This window comes from Carya illinoinensis, chromosome 13 (assembly GCF_018687715.1).
Source record: "Carya illinoinensis cultivar Pawnee chromosome 13, C.illinoinensisPawnee_v1, whole genome shotgun sequence".
NCBI lineage: Eukaryota > Viridiplantae > Streptophyta > Magnoliopsida > Fagales > Juglandaceae > Carya > Carya illinoinensis.
Window position 1 is genome coordinate 3023750 of NC_056764.1, and position 17470 is coordinate 3041219.

General features: G+C 32.8%; 2 protein-coding genes across 4 annotated transcripts; one reads left to right on the plus strand and one right to left on the minus strand.

Annotated features, from left to right (window-relative positions):
- Nucleotides 1-3198: 3198 nt before the first annotated feature.
- On the plus strand, nt 3199-4644 carry LOC122291924 (GATA transcription factor 4). Its single transcript, XM_043099973.1, has 2 exons — nt 3199-3840; nt 4098-4644. Exons 1-2 carry the CDS (start codon nt 3604-3606, stop codon nt 4638-4640), a joined length of 780 nt encoding a protein of 259 aa, XP_042955907.1. The 5' UTR covers nt 3199-3603; the 3' UTR covers nt 4641-4644.
- A 978-nt stretch (nt 4645-5622) lies between these two features.
- LOC122291922 lies at nt 5623-12781 on the minus strand. Of its 3 annotated transcripts, none has more exons than XM_043099971.1 (9): nt 12390-12780; nt 11731-11797; nt 11551-11622; nt 11178-11242; nt 10370-10453; nt 7358-7407; nt 7184-7248; nt 7031-7089; nt 5623-6034 (listed from the first exon to the last, which is right to left on the minus strand). In XM_043099971.1, the coding sequence occupies exons 1-9, from the start codon at nt 12642-12644 to the stop codon at nt 5945-5947; spliced, it is 807 nt and encodes a 268-aa protein (XP_042955905.1). In that variant the 5' UTR covers nt 12645-12780; the 3' UTR covers nt 5623-5944. The 3 variants fall into 3 exon arrangements, with proteins under 3 accessions (XP_042955905.1, XP_042955904.1, XP_042955906.1); XM_043099970.1 differs by having other exon boundaries at nt 7358-7410; nt 12390-12778; XM_043099972.1 differs by lacking the exon at nt 11551-11622 and having other exon boundaries at nt 7358-7410; nt 12390-12781.
- Between the last annotated feature and the right edge of the window lie 4689 nt (nt 12782-17470).

Consider the following 17470-nt stretch of genomic DNA (forward strand, 5'->3'; position numbering starts at 1 on the left):
GGATCACCATTTTTCTGCCGTGTCACGTGATTCGAGGTCTCCTCCACCAATACCAAAACCTTTTTAATAATATTAATATCTCACCAGAAATTTACAGCTATTCAATGGCAGTTATTTTCCTTTATAAAGTAGAATAAAACTACTTTACCCCCACCAAATGCACCCTCCTATTGACTGTTTACTTAAAAAAAATTAAATTTAAAAATTAAGAAAGTAATTTTTAGTATATTGATATATTTTTTTAATTTTTAAAAATATTTAAAAACTAAAACAAAAAAATATAAAATTCAAAATGGATTAATGAGGATGTCCAACGGTCAAAGCAGGACAACATGCTATCTTATTCTATAAAGTAATGTTACATGATTACCAACTATTAAATAAGAAAATGATAGGATTCTTGTGGTTGACCGTTTATGTATTTTAAATCTTTTTAATAGTTAAAAAATTGATTATTAGTGATTTTGTATATTTTAAAAAAGATGTTTAATAAATATTTGAAAAAGAAAATGAAAAAAAATATATAAATACACTATGAGCGCTTCTTATGATACATACAGGACGATAGATCAGTATCATCATCCTATCATCTATACACGTAGAACAATACTCTTTTCTTTTTTAATTTGTCAACCAACATTTATCATGATTATTATGATAATATATTAAAAATATAAATTTTTTATTTTCATATATTGTATTTTTTTTTTAATGCATATATGCGTCATCTATGATAATTATATCCATAACTTTACGCCCATTCTATTGTAGTAGCATATCATCCTCTTCTCTATTATTATAAAGTCTAATGATATACCTACAATTTCTTAATTATTTTACAATTCATTTTCAAACAATCAATGAAATCATACGACTCCATTAAAAATAAATTGTAATATTACAAAAATACCGTCCATTTTATATAGAATTGTAAAACATATATAAGACAATCATTTTCCCATTATAAAATTCAGACATGCTAATTAAATCACAAATAATCAATGCAACATTACCTGTTTGATAGACATCATGTATTAGAAAGAATATTTTAATTTTCTGCTTTAAGTTTTTTTTCCTATCAATAATATGTATTTGCCGAGTAAATAATATTACATGTATGTACATTAGAGGAGGTTTGGATACAAAAAGGCTTTTAATCATTATACTTTTTTAAAATTTTTATACAAAATTTAATAAACAATTCAATTTTTTAAAATCTTAAAATAATAATAATAATATTTAAACGATATTTTATTTAACTTTCGTCTCAACTCATCTCAATTCAACTCATTATTCAAACCTCCCATTAATTTTAGGGTGTTTCAAGCAGTATAATTCCTATTTAACCCTTTAGAAACGCATACAATTTGAATTGGAACTTAAGGTATTATATCCTCCATTGATTATAATATGCAATCAATACTTTATTTTTAATTCAATGGGTTGTGGTATGAGAATTTAAAGATCATGTGTTTATATATATATATATTCCTTCATGGCATTTGCGACTGGCTATAGTAACTTTCGTATTGGGATATGTTTGTTTAAAATAATGTTAGTTACAAGTTTTAAACATGTTAGGTTTCCACAGGCTCATTATAAAAATACAAATTTTACTAATAAAAAATATATATATTTTTTTAAACTTTTTACTGTGTGATATTTTATTTTTAACAAAAAATTAGATGAAGGTAATCAATTTATAAGTTATACAAATAATAGCTAAAAGTTTGTGGATTGATTGACATTACACACAGCTTACAAGATAAAAATTTAGAGTTTGAAATACTAAAGTTTGTCGTAATTATTAACCTGTTAACAATGGGCAGGTAAACTTTGTGTATGGATAATTAGGCTGACGTGGAAGGAAATCCAGGCTGGCTGTAAAATTGTGTTGGGTAATAGTACAAATTTTTATAATTTTTATTTTTTTCTTTCACAGAGGAAGAGAACACGTCAGATCGATCGATCAATCAAATCAATGCAAATCAGAACGGCACCGTACGGTCCGGCGGTACTCAAAAAGAGTACAAAAAAGGTCCTAACGGTCCCACAATGTACGCCACCGTCGACACAACCCTACTGGAAGCCATGCCCTGTGCTTCTGCTCACAACACGTGCCTCTCTTAAATTATTATTATTATTATTATTAACAAATCGTCCTTTTGGTTTTTTCCTTGTTTTTGATTTAAATAAATTTCTATAGGGCCAAAGCTGCCAGCTGGAACTCGTTGTCGGTGCTGCTGTCAGCCCAGCTGCATGCAGATCGGACTCATAAGAGTCTCAACCCAACGTAACGGTCCACTTTTTTAATATATTCTCACGTTAACTTTCATATAGTACATTTATTACATCATTTTTTTTTTAAAAAATTAATAAGTTTTTAAAAATATGATGAATATAGAGTATTTTCTTCTATTAATATTAATATTGTTCGCTTCCCCTTTTTTTTAACGAGACAAATGCCAAAATTAAGAAGCCACGAAAATAATTGAAGCTATATGTGGGGTGGTTGGGGGCTAATGTTGGGTTAGTGAAAGGGTTTGTTTGTAGGGGTTGTCTAATTTTGAACGATGTCTCGCTCTATTTATAGGGTTTTCATGAGGCTAGAGGAGGTGATAAATTGGATTAAATTCGAATAGGAAAATGTTGAGCGAATATGTATGCATGGTAGGTGTAAAATGAAGTTAATGGTTGAAAGATAGAGAAGAGAGACTGCACTGACATGTTTGATTAATTTATCCTGTGAAAAAACAAAAGGGGTAGGAAATTTTCTGATCACAAACTCCAAAGTACTTACTGTTCATAGCATGGCTAATGTAAAATGAAACCCATGAGTTAATTGAAGGTATATATCAGAAGACTGCGCAGAGATGGTGAGAAACAATGTTTTCTTACTTGTGGAATGAAAGGGGTGGGGAAAGTTCTCACAAAACTCCAAAGTCTTGATATTATATATTTAGTATATGGTTAAAATTCTGAAATGCAGTTGAATTAGATAGGAGGAAATTAAAGATGATTTAAAAGGAGACTTTATAGGAATGCAGTTGAGAAATATTATATATATATATATATATATTTATATGATAATGTAGAAGGGTATGGTGGGTGCAAAAAAGAGGCAAAAATGGCGGAAAAGAGTAGACAAAAAAAGCATATGCATATGTATGTGTAGGTGTGTGGCCATTTGTCCATGATTGCATGAAAGCATCCATGCACTTGGCCCTTCCCATCTCACCCCCCATTAAAATAATGCCCCGCTCACACCTATCCGTTTGCACAATGAATTGAGATATAGCACAGGCAGAGATGGCAATTAAGAAATCCCTCTAGAGATCTCTTATCTATCTCTCAGCAGTGCAGAGTGCAGTGCAGCTGAGTGCATCGTCGCTCCCTGCACGTTCATCTGCCCCCTCCCGCTTCCCTTCCCTTATCATATACTCTATTATCTTCAACACTTCAACCCTCTCTCTCTCTCTCTCTCTCTCTGAGTCTCTCTCTCTTCTCAGACCCAGAGAACTGAGGTAGAGCCAGAGCCAGAGAGACCCAACCATACAGAATTTCACTATATTTGCTGTTTCTTTTGTGATCTGTTTGGAAATAATGGACATGTATGGAGTGTCATCGAGTGCAGCAGACTGCAGCTTCCCCGTAGACGACCTTCTGGACTTCTCCAACGACGAGATTTTCTCCTCCTCCGATTCGCTCCACCTCCACCACCCTCATTACCTTCCTCCCTCTCTTGAAAACCATCCCAACAACCACCGCCTCTCGCAACCCACCAACAATGACCACCCCACCCACTTCTCCGCCGACTTCACCGACGACCTCTGCGTCCCTGTAAGCACACACACCTCTCTCCCCCGCAATGTTTTTCAAGTTTTTTGATTGTTAAGAATTATCAGCAGCAAATTACTTTGAACGGTTATTATTTTTGTGTAAGGCGAAAGTGCTTCTATTGTTGTAGTCTGTCTCCAAAAGCTGAGAAATTATGTGCTTTTTGATTGTTAACCAACCAGGACGTGTGCTTTCTTTGATATCTCATTTCGCTATTATTTCAGTAAATTTGAATGTTTTCGGTTCCGATTGTGGCGCAGAGCGATGATGCGGCCGAGCTCGAGTGGCTTTCACAGTTCGTAGACGACTCGTTCACCGATTTCCCTGCCAACGAACTTGCCGGAAACGTCTTCTTCCCATCCGACGCGTCTTTATCCGGCAGCAGAGCAGCCCGCGCCAAACGCTCCAAAGCACCGACCAACTCCACCACCACCTGGACCTCCTCCCCGGAGCCTGATTCTCCAGCTGCAGGAGGAATGAGACCGAAAATGAAGAACGCAAGAGCCGGGGGAGAGGGAGAAGCACGAAGGTGCTCGCACTGCGCGTCGGAGAAGACTCCGCAGTGGCGGACGGGCCCACTGGGGCCAAAGACCCTTTGTAACGCGTGCGGGGTGCGATACAAGTCGGGTCGTCTGGTACCTGAATACCGACCGGCTGCGAGCCCGACGTTCGTGCTGACTCAGCACTCAAACTCTCACCGCAAAGTAATGGAACTCCGGCGGCAGAAGGAGCTAATGAGGCTGCAGCAGCAGCAACTACAACAACAGCGTCACCACCACCATCGTGACTTTGAGGTCTGCTGAGGTGTCGTATCGCCAAAAACAAAAACCCTGTGATAATGTGAATCGAATGGTCGTATATGGATTATGCTATCAAAGCTCTCTAAGTTCAATTCTAATTTTTTTTCTTAAGAGAAAAAAATGGTGTCTTTTCGTTGTTTTTTCCTTTTTCGTTTCTAACGCTCTGCTCCGGGAACTCTGAGAGAGAGAGAGTGTGAAGTTTGTGTGATAAGAGAGGAGTTTCCACGTGATACACTGGCAGACGAGGCTCGCTGACCCAATATTCTGTCTTTCTCCTCTCTTCTCTCTCTCTGAATTTAATCTCTGCCTGAAAAATGGAGGGAGGTACGTGATGGTGGGACCCACCCAGCGGATTATGGTGAGACGGTGGCGGTGGGCCTATTTTGTAAGTATTGAGAGCTGAGCCGTTTTTAATGGTTCGCCGAAGGAGGGGGATCTAAGGGCCCAAAGTGTCCAAGGACCAACTCAGGAGAAACCCAGCCCAGATTAAGGGAGCAAGAACGAATCCCTTTCCAGCGAGAGAGTTCTGAGTTTGGGTTTAAGGAAAATATTGACCGGTAATAGAGACTAGAGACTAGAGAATGCCCCAGTTTTTACCTTCCAAATTGTTTTAATTACAATGTAGCACTATAGTTTCAACCACCAGACAGCCACAAATCATAGAAATGTATAAATCGAAAGAAAGGTATGTGGTTTGGACTCATCTGGTTCCCAATGTGGTATGAACCATAAAGTAATAGTAACCCAAAGGCAAGGCAGGAAGGTAAGCAAACCGTTTCCCCAATTCATGGCTCCTGCCTCCTGGATAGAAAATGCCTCTACTTTTTTGGGAAGTATGTTTAATGTGTTGGGAAGCTCAGTATTGTGTTGCACAACAATTTATGCTCTGTATTCATCACAACCCCAACCTTCAAATATTGGACCTGATGATGATATATTGAAGAAACGACTATAGAAGTAAAGCTAGGAATGAGGAAACAATCAATAAGAATACTTACATCAAAAACATTGATTGAATTTTGGAGCTCTGTTGTTGGGACATGTCTGCAGCAGAACTGTGTACAACTCTAAACTCTAATGTAATCCGAATGTGGGGCACGTATCTCCTCTTCAAAAATCGTATGTGGGGGAATCGGGATTGTAAACAAAAATACCTTCCCTTTCGCAAAACACAGAATGAAAGAAAAAAATAATGTTCCTAGGATTGAATTTATTTCTGACAGAAAATATCTCCTCTCTCTTAGGTTACATAACGGTTATTCCATCTGTAAAATGCATGCAACAATAGAATGGCAGCTGTAGAATTCTCAAACTGAGATTCCATAATCACTTATTTTTGAGACCTGCTTCGTCAAAGCTTTCCTCTCTCGTTTTGCCTCAGATGCAAGATTAGAAACCTGCCAACCAAACAGTACAGCATAAGCACGCAGAGAATAGTTACAGAGAAGCAATTATAACTCCTAGTTCTTTTACTTTTAAGTAGATTTAGAAGTTTTGGAGTTATAATTAGTTTTTTTGAGGCCATGGGATAGATGGGAAGAGTTTCTGTATGGTTAAAATGTATCCCACATAACGATTCATTGGAGAATTTAGTTTTAACTAGGATGTCTTACTTCATAATATTTGTTAGGAAATTTTAATGGAACACCCACTGTGATTTGACCTATTTTGATCTAGCACCTTGTGCTATTTTTTTAAGCAATAAACTGCATGTTCTATGCATTTATTAGAAATAGATAAAAGATATTTGCAGTTATAGAGTACTCAAGTGCCGCGCTCCTTTTTTAAAAAAGTGAGTAGATATGGAACTCACATGAAAAAAATTAATTTTTTAATGATGGACCCCACTCTTTTTCAAAAGGAGTGTGCCGCTTGCATAATCCATCACTGTATGTAGTATTAATAAGTTTTTTAAAATATTTTTTTAGAAAATAATAAATATATCATTATAATTAAAAATTATTTTTATTTCTATTTATTAAAAAAATAACAGCCACTTGTGGTGCCACTACAGGTGGCGGCAGCCACCATGCATGGCTTAGTTTTTTAATTAAAAATTAAAAATCAGTTTTTAATTACAAAAATATATTTATTGTTTTCTAAAAAAACATTATTTTCTAAAAAATAACTCACCATGTGGCACTCTATGATTGGTCCATGTGGTTTCAGTTAACAGTGATGGATGGAGGGTCCTATTTCTAATAAACATAGCACAGGGGGTTGTTAAAAAAAAAACGCATAGGCTGCAAGATCAAAATAGGCCAAAGCAAGGAGGCGTCCCACCAAAGTTTCCTATTTGTTATCTTCCAAAAATTTTAATTTGTAGAAGAGAGGAATGATGAAAGGTTCCTTTTTTGGGAAGTAATGGTGAAAGAATTCAATGAAAAACTTACCTGTGACCGGAACAAAGATGCTTCTCTTCTAGGAAGTTCTCCAAGAATATCTTTTAATCCTAACAAAGACAATGTGGAGACAACATAAGCAGACTGTTTCATCCACGGTTTTAACTTGCTAAATCTAACAATTTACAGTTCATATTTGCATACCTCCAGCTTGTCTTTCAATCTTATGAGCCGAGCGGATCACACCCTGAATCTGCTTTCCTGCTTGTCTGTAATGGAATAGGAAAGTTTCAACAGGACATAGCAATGAAACTTATGCGATGAAAAATGGGGTAAACTACATAAACTGCTATCCATTGAATCATTATAACTGCAAACCTGAGTTTTTTTATTCCACGTTTCAGTACCTCTTCTCCATCTACTGCCATCTTCTGAAAACAGTGATCATACACCATGAATTGCATCATTTGTAATTGCATGGATTAGTTATGATCAACGACCAGTCAATAAAGCAAAATGCAAACAAATAACTCCAGATTTACTGTGAAATTTTTTTGTAAGGCATGAATTAGTCAGGGCCTTAAAGACTATCCCTGGAAACATATTTGGAGGGCAAAGGTGCCTAGCAAGGTTGCTTTTTCTCTTAGTTGGTGTCTCTTGGAAAAATATTAACCACGGATAATTTGAGAAAAAGAGGTTTATTTGTGGTTGATTGGTGTTTTATTTATTTATATGTTTTTTATTTATGTTAAGGAACCTTTCCAAAGCAGAGTCCTTTGGACCCATCCATGCAAAGTAAATCCCAGTCCCTTGCACCACACCCTCGAAAGTTTCCCTACACAAAACAAGTTAAATCACTGGCTTTTCACCAGGGGGTGTGGCCCCAAATGATTGTTTGCACCCATGGGGTGTTGAACCTTGGACCTTGAAGAGAGTGATGCCCCAAGACAAAAGCCTTCACCACTTGGTGAATCTGTTAACCATATTTTTCTTCACTGTGAGGAAGCGACAATATTGTGGAATGAGATCTTAGCAAGGGTAGGCATTGCTTAGGTGACATGGTGGATTTTTTGGTTTGCTACCAAGGTTCAGTGGAATGTAGAGGCAGTGCATCAGTGTGGAGGATGATTCCCTTGTGTTTGTTTCGGTGCTTATGACTAGAAAGAAATGTGAGGTGTTTTGAAGATTGTGAACATTCTATGGGGGAGTTTAGGGAGTTTTTCTTTAGCAATTTAAGTTTTTGGGTGAAGAATCTTGTAAGGGATGGGAATATTTGTAATGTTTTATTTTATTACTGTTTTGCTTTAGCTTGTATTTAGGTGTACTCACTTGTATATATCCTGTGTACTTGGGCTATACCCATTTAATTGGAATAAAGTTCTCATGTATACTCACCTATAAAAAAAAAACTCTCATATATACTCCATGTGTAATTGAGCTTTGCCCATTATTATGAATAAAATGTCTTGATTATCGATTTAAAACAAAAAAAACAATTTACTTGGAATAAAATCCCTTATTAAATTAAAAAAAATAGAGCAAAATGCAATTTAAAAAAATAAATAAATAAAACCCAATCGGGCATAGTTAACCATTGGAGTTTTGTACCTATTAATCTTACCTTATTATGTCAAGAGAGTACCCAACATCTATCTACTTTTTGGTTGGTTGCAACTAATGAATTCCAGCGAATATGCCTTGTTAAATGAGAATTTCCAGCTAACATATTCACATGAAGGTCAAACATTTCTGTGTTGAAAATCCACAAACCAAGAATAAGTAGTCTCCTCTCCCCCCGTAATTATTACTTTGTTAATTTTGCTTAATATGTGTTCCTTTAGCTCCCATATGGTATTCCAGATTCTTCTTTGCAACACAAAAGCTACCTGCTTCCTTCTATTCAGTTTTTTTAAGGCCTACATGAACAACAAATTATATCAACCAAAGAAAAAAAAAAAAGAGGAAATGTCCAAATTGGCTAATTCTATTGACTATTCTTTATGAATACCTAATACCACAATCAGCTCTTCATCTTTGGTTTGAAATGGCTTCTACAATTTTTCTTTTTTCTTTTTTTTTTTTTAATAAGTAAAATGCCTTCTACAATTTTAAAGAATACTTATTGGTGTTTAAATCATTCACATGCCTCTTCTCCAAATGATTCACCAAGTGTACGCTAGGGGAACATTCTCTGCAAAACTCCTCCCCTTCCATAGTTGTCTGAGATAATAGCCATTATGGAGCCATGATAAGACTGTTTATTCTGCTCATAAATTCCTAAAATACAGAATAGAGGAGCACCCTACAAAGTGTTTTGAAGACGGATTGTCTTAATTTAAGTTTGTTTTTGGACTAGATCAGCTTAATTTAAACGGAGTCATTACCAACCTCTGCTTAAATAATCAAAAATGAAACCTCAAATGCGTTCAGATCTTGAAGATAGGTTTCTTGATTATTTTTTGTTTTTGGAGGCTCTACCAGTGAACACGCCCAGCATTGACTAGACTAGATATTCATGTCTTAAACCGATGATGCTTCTATTTGGCAGACATAGCTTAACTGCCATCCATTGGTTTTTTTTTTTTTTTTAACAGGTAAAATAAAATTCTATTGAATCAACTGAATAGGCGTAGCCCAAGTACACAGGATGTATGCGAGAGGAAATTCTCAAGGTCTTCAGTAATCCTTACAATGCGTTAAAGCTTTGCTCATTTCTTTCTCTCAATATGCACTACATCAAACAAACCGGCATCAAAGTCTTAATGTCATTTTTTTCCTATCTGTGCAGATGATGCTTATATAAAATCCTCCAAACTCTTCGTTATGTGGGTTTAAACCTTTGAGCCTCTGTTTGCTCTCTATCTCTAGTCTGTGTTGGGTGGTTTGGGCATCGGCAGATACCTATTAAAATGTTGAAGGTTTAAGATGCTCAATGCTTATATGGATGCAATTTTCCAGGCATTCAAACCGTATCTGGTCAAACTTTAGAATGGGCCAAGCCCATCGTACTTTTGGGATTTCCATGCTATAACTAAAAGGATGTGAAAAAGCTTGTGTCTACAAAACTCTATATAATTGGAGACTTGTAAATATGTTAAAACGTTCTGCTTAGCATAGGGCAGTTGTGTGAAGTTGTTTGGTACTCCCAGCAATATCCTTTTACAAAAGCATGGCCCTTCCTTCTCGGCATAAATTATCTCATCAATGCAGTTACAAAATGCACACACCAGGCTAGTCTTGTCTTTAAAGGGTGGCAGAGAGAGTATGACCTAAAAACTAGTAGATGCATGACATAACACAAAATATTCAATTCTTATCAATTCATATTCAAACATTTTTAATATTAAATTTCTCATATCAGTAAGGAGTGACAAGAAATCAAACGGTTACCTCCAATGTTTCACTTTCAGCTTTCAGACTATCAATTGATTTCTGCAACTCCTTTACTCGAGTATCAGCTCTGGAAAGTATGGCCTGCACCCAAAAATGAAGGCAGAGGTAAATCTCCAAACAGCATACACAATAGGTTAACTTATAGGGCAATAACTTAATGTTCTCAATAACAAATGCCAAGGATTGATGGGAATACAGTTGTAGCAAGTGAGTTCTTCTTGCCTTCTACCGGAGAGGGGGTAGCCAATCTTGGAAACTTGGAATATTGATTTGAGAGCTTAAAAGAAAATGAAAATTTTGAGCTTCATTTTTTTAAGAGACATTGAGATTCCCACATGAGATTTCATCTCCCTGGAGACGTATTTGGGCTAAAGTTACCAGAAAAGTTGCTTTCTTTTTTTGCACTATGGATAATTTGATCGAGAGGATTAAGATTTTTGTGAAAAAGTATTATGAATGTAAACTAGTAAAGAATCAATTGATCATTTATTGAAATATCGCTGACCAAACATTGGACAAATCGACAGTAGACAGTAAGCAGTAATACAGGTTATATAAAAAGTTTTTTTGATAAGTAGTAATACAGGTTATATAAAAAGTTATGCCATGTGAGTTGAGTCATGACCATAAAATATAATAGCATTGTGAATGCTGAAGCCACTGTATGAAAAATTCATTTTCATGGTAAACACCCTTATTACATATTTTATATTTACACATGAATTGGAAATAAGCATTCACTTTCGCAATATTTGTGATTCCAACTGGACAACTGAGATGTGCTGGTAGCCACAGCTGTGCTTACCTCTTGACTCAGAAAAAGGCGCATAGCCTTATAGCGTGCTCTATAGTACAAAGAATGCCATGGCCCTGCAGGAAATTGGCCGATAACCATTAGATCACATTCAGTACAATGTTTAAACCCTTCAGAATGGATCTAACTCTAATGTGCCTGTCAGTATATTTAGCATTGGAATTTGGGTGCAATTAAAGACTTTCTTCGTGAATGTTCTTGGGCAAACCGAAGTTGAAATAATTGTGGGAAAACTCAGAAATTTCATGTCCATCTACAGGAGGGAAATCTGAAATATCTGACAGATTAATTGTCTTAGCTACTGAAATATGGACGACATCTAAACAAAAAAGAATAAAATGGTCTGTAGAACTTTGAACCGTACTTTGCAGTACGATTAAACCCAAGCCAACCCCACTCGTAATAACAGGATGTGAAGCTGCAATGACAACACCCTCTGCATAAACATAGCGAAAATAGACGCCATCAAATACTAAAAACGTAATATAATGAGAGTGATGGTTGTATGGAACAATCACCACAAAAGACTGAAATAAATACAAACCTTTAATCTTTCCAAAAAACACTTCCTCGTAAGAAGCATACTCAGACTTCAGATCTTGCAAAGAACCCTACACCCAGATTTTCAGCTGCTATAACGTCTACATCTTTATAATACATGAAAACGTTAACTACTACTAATTTGCTATGTAATCTCTTGTTTTCGCCTAATACTTTGTTTGCTTGCGGATGGTACCAGGATCTTCTTCTCCTTTTTCTTTTTTTCTTTTTTTTTTTTTTTTGTTATATTTGATCTGAACTCAAAATAATTGGAAAATAAATCAATCCATGACACATAATACATTTTTGATAATTGATAAACACAAATTTTCTATTATTAGAATTGAAGAACACGTGAAACTAATCAATAATTTTGTTCTTTTTACTTTATCTCGAAATTTAGGATATTTAGGAATTAGATTGTCACAAATTTCTAGAACATATACACATACTTCTGTCCCACGACTTACGTTTTTGCCAAGAGGTGGAAAATCTAGACATTAGCTTTTTCATAAGTAACATGTTTCAGTGTTCCGTGGTCCAACTTAGCCCGAATCGTAAAAACCGCAACTTTGCTATTATTTTTTTTTTTTTTCTATTTTCCTTTATTTTCTCCCCAACCAACCAGAGGAAAAGAGGAGATGATGAGTTGAGGAAATTTACGATGGTCTGGTGTAAATGGGCGGAGGAAGTGGACCGGATTTCGGAGAGACGGGACTTGGAGGCTTCCACAGCGGAATCGATGGCCTCTTCGACGGCCTTCTGGTAGAGCTGGGCTTGTTGGACTGCGTGTTCGACCCACGGCATCGTTTCACCTAGGTTTTTCGTGATGGTGCTGCCTATAGAGTAGTCGCTAGATGGTGGGGTTGGCATGGCTTCCGATGATTCCGCAACCGTCGCTAGTGTTTGGGAGTTCATCGATCTTCAGTATCACCCTCTCTCTCTGAATCTGGGCTCGGAAGACCCTAACGATCTGTTGTTGTAACTGGCCGAATAGTACCTACTACCCGACTCGCCCTTTTTCGTTTGTATTTTTTCACAAATTTATTAGATGTCGCGTATTTTACCGAATTGAGTAATGTTATACATTCTCCTCGTATTTTATCTCATTATATAAGATTTATGATAATAGATGATATATAATTATCTAATAAATAATCATTTAATAATAATAAATATATCACATTAATTTTTTAAAAAAATTAAATTCATACTTTTTTTCTTAATTCATCTTTAAGATTCATCACATTACATTTGATTTTATTTTTTATTTCTCATAATCAATATATTTTTTTACAACAAAATTTTACAAATATTTTGATAATCATTTTTTTTTTTTTGTGAAATGGGATTTTAGACTTATTCTTAATACAACTTGATATTTCTACACTTACAAACACATTTAAGATTAAGTCATATATCTTATATAGTGAGATAAAAATATTGTGTATAGAGTTTTCTAATCTAGTTGACCTCATCATTTTGTCCCTCAAATTTTAATTTTTTTTTCTTAATGATTAAGGAATAAATTATTAGTAAAGTTATATATATTTTAAAATATTTAAAAAATATTTGAAATAAAAATTAAAAAAAAAATGTAGTTATAATGTAGGCTTGGGTTTGGTGCTGCATGTAGAGAATGTACAAGCTTTCGATTATGACGTTGCTTTTATGAGTAAATTGCAATGGAGACCCGTGGGTGGAGAATGATGGTGATGCGTTGGAGTTTATCAGGTGCTGACATCAGTTTGTAAGCAATCAACCTTCTCTGGCTACGAAAAAGAAGCTCAGAGGAGGGAAAAGTTCAGATGAAGTTTTGCTGAAGTTTTGCTGTGGCTATTATATGTGTCCAAAATCATGGATCCAATGGTCGAGACCAGAGAACATAAATCGTCAAGGCTGTAAACAATCGTCTATGGTGGCGAGCATAGACCCTCTCAACCAAAAACTTAAAAGACCAGAGTCCATGAGAGAAAAATATGAGATGAAAAAAAAATAAAAAATAAAAATAACAAAAAATAAGATAAGAGGGGGAGAAGGCACGGGAAGAATAAGAAGAAATAAATAAATGAATGGGAGATGGGAGGGTAGTGTTGCGGAGGAAATGCACAGCATTTAGGATTTTAATATTTTAGGGCTTTATGTATAGTTATGTTAAATATAATTATTTTTACGTATATTTTATGTATACCATTAATTAGATTGGTCAAAATAATTATTTTATACTAAAATTGTGATGTAACTAATCATATTAATATAGTGCATAAATAATACTTTGCATTTAGGATTTTAATATTTTAGGGCTTTATGTATAATTATGTTAAATATAATTATTTTTACGTATTTTTTATATATACCATTAATTAGATTGGTCAAAATAATTATTTTATACTAAAATTGTGATGTAACTAATCATATTAATATAGTGCATAAATAATACATAAAAGTGACTGCATATATAATTTTTGATATAGACAAACAGCCGGGTAGATATCCGGACAAGTGGACTTCTTATCCATGTCTTATTTTATTTGAAGAAAGGATAATGATATATTTACTATTTCTTATTATCTATTTACTATTTTCTTTATTTTTACTTAATAGTTATAAAAGTATATTCGTGAAATATATTTTAAAATTTTTTTGTAATGATAAATAACATTAAAATAATACTTAAAATAAAATAATAAAAAAATTTAAAAATTTAAAATACACTATAAAATAATATATAAATAATAAAAAATAGGAAATAGTAACCTTATCATTATTTTTTAATCAAAACTAAAGTTAATGACAGATGATTTGATACCTTGGATGAAGGATGTGATGCATGGACGGTGAACAGTGCAGGCAACCGACACTCTTAGTAGAATAACCAAAACCAAAGTTAAATTTTAGTTAATAAGATATGAATTTGCCTTTATCTATTCTATTCACATCTAATTTTCACATTAGATCATTTATTTATTATTTATATAATAATAATATAATACTAATTTAATTTAATTATATTTTCTCATTCTACTGATTATATATTAATTAATAATAATATTTTTTGATAAGTCAATTAATTAATAATAATATTATATCATTGAAAAAACTTACAGTACCAAACCCAAGGCTACATTATAACAACTTTTTTTTTTTTTCTGGGTTCTAAGCAAGATACTTTCATTACAAAATCAAAACAAAGTTTAGAAATACATAGTTTTATATAACTATATTATATAAAACTATGCATCACTCTTCCCAAATCAAGTATATCTTCTATTCCATCAAAAAAAAAAAAAAAAAAGTATATCTTCTACCAAAGACGTGTGAAACTAAAATAATAATAAAATATTATTAATTTGTTAAATTTTTTCTAATTTTTTTTTAATTTTTGTTTTAATTTTAATTTTATAAATTAAGAGCTAGAGGGAAATCCTAATGTTCTACCGTAGAAAGAACACATAACGTACACAAGAAAATAATTTTTTTTTGTTATGTTACAGTGATTATCAAATTTGATTTAAATAATTAATTTACTATAGGAAAAAGTAATCCCCTTTTACATTTTCATAATCCAAACAGAACACAAGGCCTGTTTGGATTACAAGACAATCTCATATTGTCTCGTTCTATATCATTGCAATATCCAAATATTATAATTATAAATATTTTTTAATTTTAAATCTTTATATTTTTCATTCAATCATTATAATTTTTCAAAATTTCAAACAAAATATAAAAAATAATTCAACTTTTTCAAATTTCAAAATAAAAATTATATTATAATAATATTTTACTTTATAATATTTTTATTCAACTTTTTATATTTACTTTCTTAAAAGTCTATAAAACATGTTAACTCAAACAATTTTATTACTATTTATAAATTCATCATCTCATATGTCATATCAACATCTAGACAATATATGAATGTATGTGAATAGTAGTAAAATTGTTTGAATTAAAATATTTATTGAGTTTTAAAAAATGTGAAAGAAAAAATTGAATAAAAATATTATAAAGTTAAAAATTATTTTCATATTATTTTTAGTTTGAAATTTGAAAAAAATTGTATTATTATTTTTGTTTTGTTTTGTTTTAAAGTTCAAGAAAAATGTATTGGGTTTTGTATTTAGATAATTATTAAATGAAAGTTGAATATTTGAAATTCAAAAATATTTTAAATTTGAGTGATATTTGGAATCAAATATATAATAATATATGAGAATAATTGGGAATACCTTGTTACATAAACAAGGCATTACATTAATGCATTTGTTTTGGTTATATCATTGTTTAAATGATGGCATTTGTGGTTTCATCTTGGTGTTCTTCTATGTCTCACTCTACCTCATTTGCTTTTGTGATTGAAAATCAAAACTTTAAAAATTTCTCAAAGTTTTTAAAGTTTTAGAGGTTTTACAAAAACAAGTACACATTTTGATCTATCAGTTTTTATCTCAAAATATCTCAAGTGTTTTCTCAAGTTTTCATATTCCCAAATCTCACATTATTTCAATACTGTTCCCTCTAATAATATTTTTTAAATAAACAGTATATTGACATAAATACACACTATAAAAAGGTAAAAGTTGTACCAAACGTGCAACAAAATATTTGATTAAAAGAAAAAATATTTACACATAAGGTAAATAAATAAAAGAAGTAGCAAAAATAAAAATAAAAATAAAAATTTGCACCATTGATAAATAAATAAATAAATGAAGCATCAAATAAATAAACAAAATAAATTTATCAATTGGTATAAAAAAAAGAAGTCAAAATGTGGAAAACATGAAAGTGGTGACAACTTTCATGTTATAAAATGGCACCATGGCCCACGGTTAAACAAATGAAAAGATAATGCTAGAGACACCGCTAGGCTTAAGAAAACTTTTTTTTTTTCAAATAATTTTTTAATACTTTTAAATATATAAAAAATGTACAATAATATTAAATAATTTTTTCTTAATTATTAAGAAAAAGGAAAAAAAAAAGGCCAGTGGTGGTCCATAGCGGGAGTCACCAACGGTGACCTAAGCATTTGTCCAAATAAAATATTATAAAAAGTATTACAAATACTTGTGGGTCCCATCATATTATTAACTATAACAAAATCAAACTAATATCATCTTAGCTCTATAAATAAATACATATTTTTATCTAATCTTATCTGATCTCATTTCAGCATATCTCAAAATATTTCGTTTTATCTTATCTCATATATGAAAACAAACGAAGTATCTCAATCTTTAATTCGAGTTGATGAAATGTGGGCTAATCTCCAGACAAACTACCAGCATATAACAAAATTGAATAACAGGAATGATGCCCTACATATTGGTGATGAGGGCAACGGATGACCCCTACTCAACTTACCCCTTCCCTTGTTTCCCACATGAGCGGGGGTGGAGCCTCATCGCTAGCATAAGTTGGGTAGCAAGTCTAGCTAAGAGATCAATTTTGTAATGATAATCAAAGCTTGAAAAATCGGAATCAGCTAGGGACTGATTAAATGAATCACTCTCGTGATAATTTTGAATCTATTATTAATGTTAATTAATAAAAATTAAAAACAAAGCCTAAAAAATTGAAATCAAGTAGGGATTGATTCATCAGACGATTCAACAAATTAAATTAGGTAACTTATGACAATTTTGAATTGGTTATTTTAATGTTAATAAAGAATATTAAAAATCATATAGAATACAATTCAAACATTTAATATCATATATAAAATAGTATAAAATATA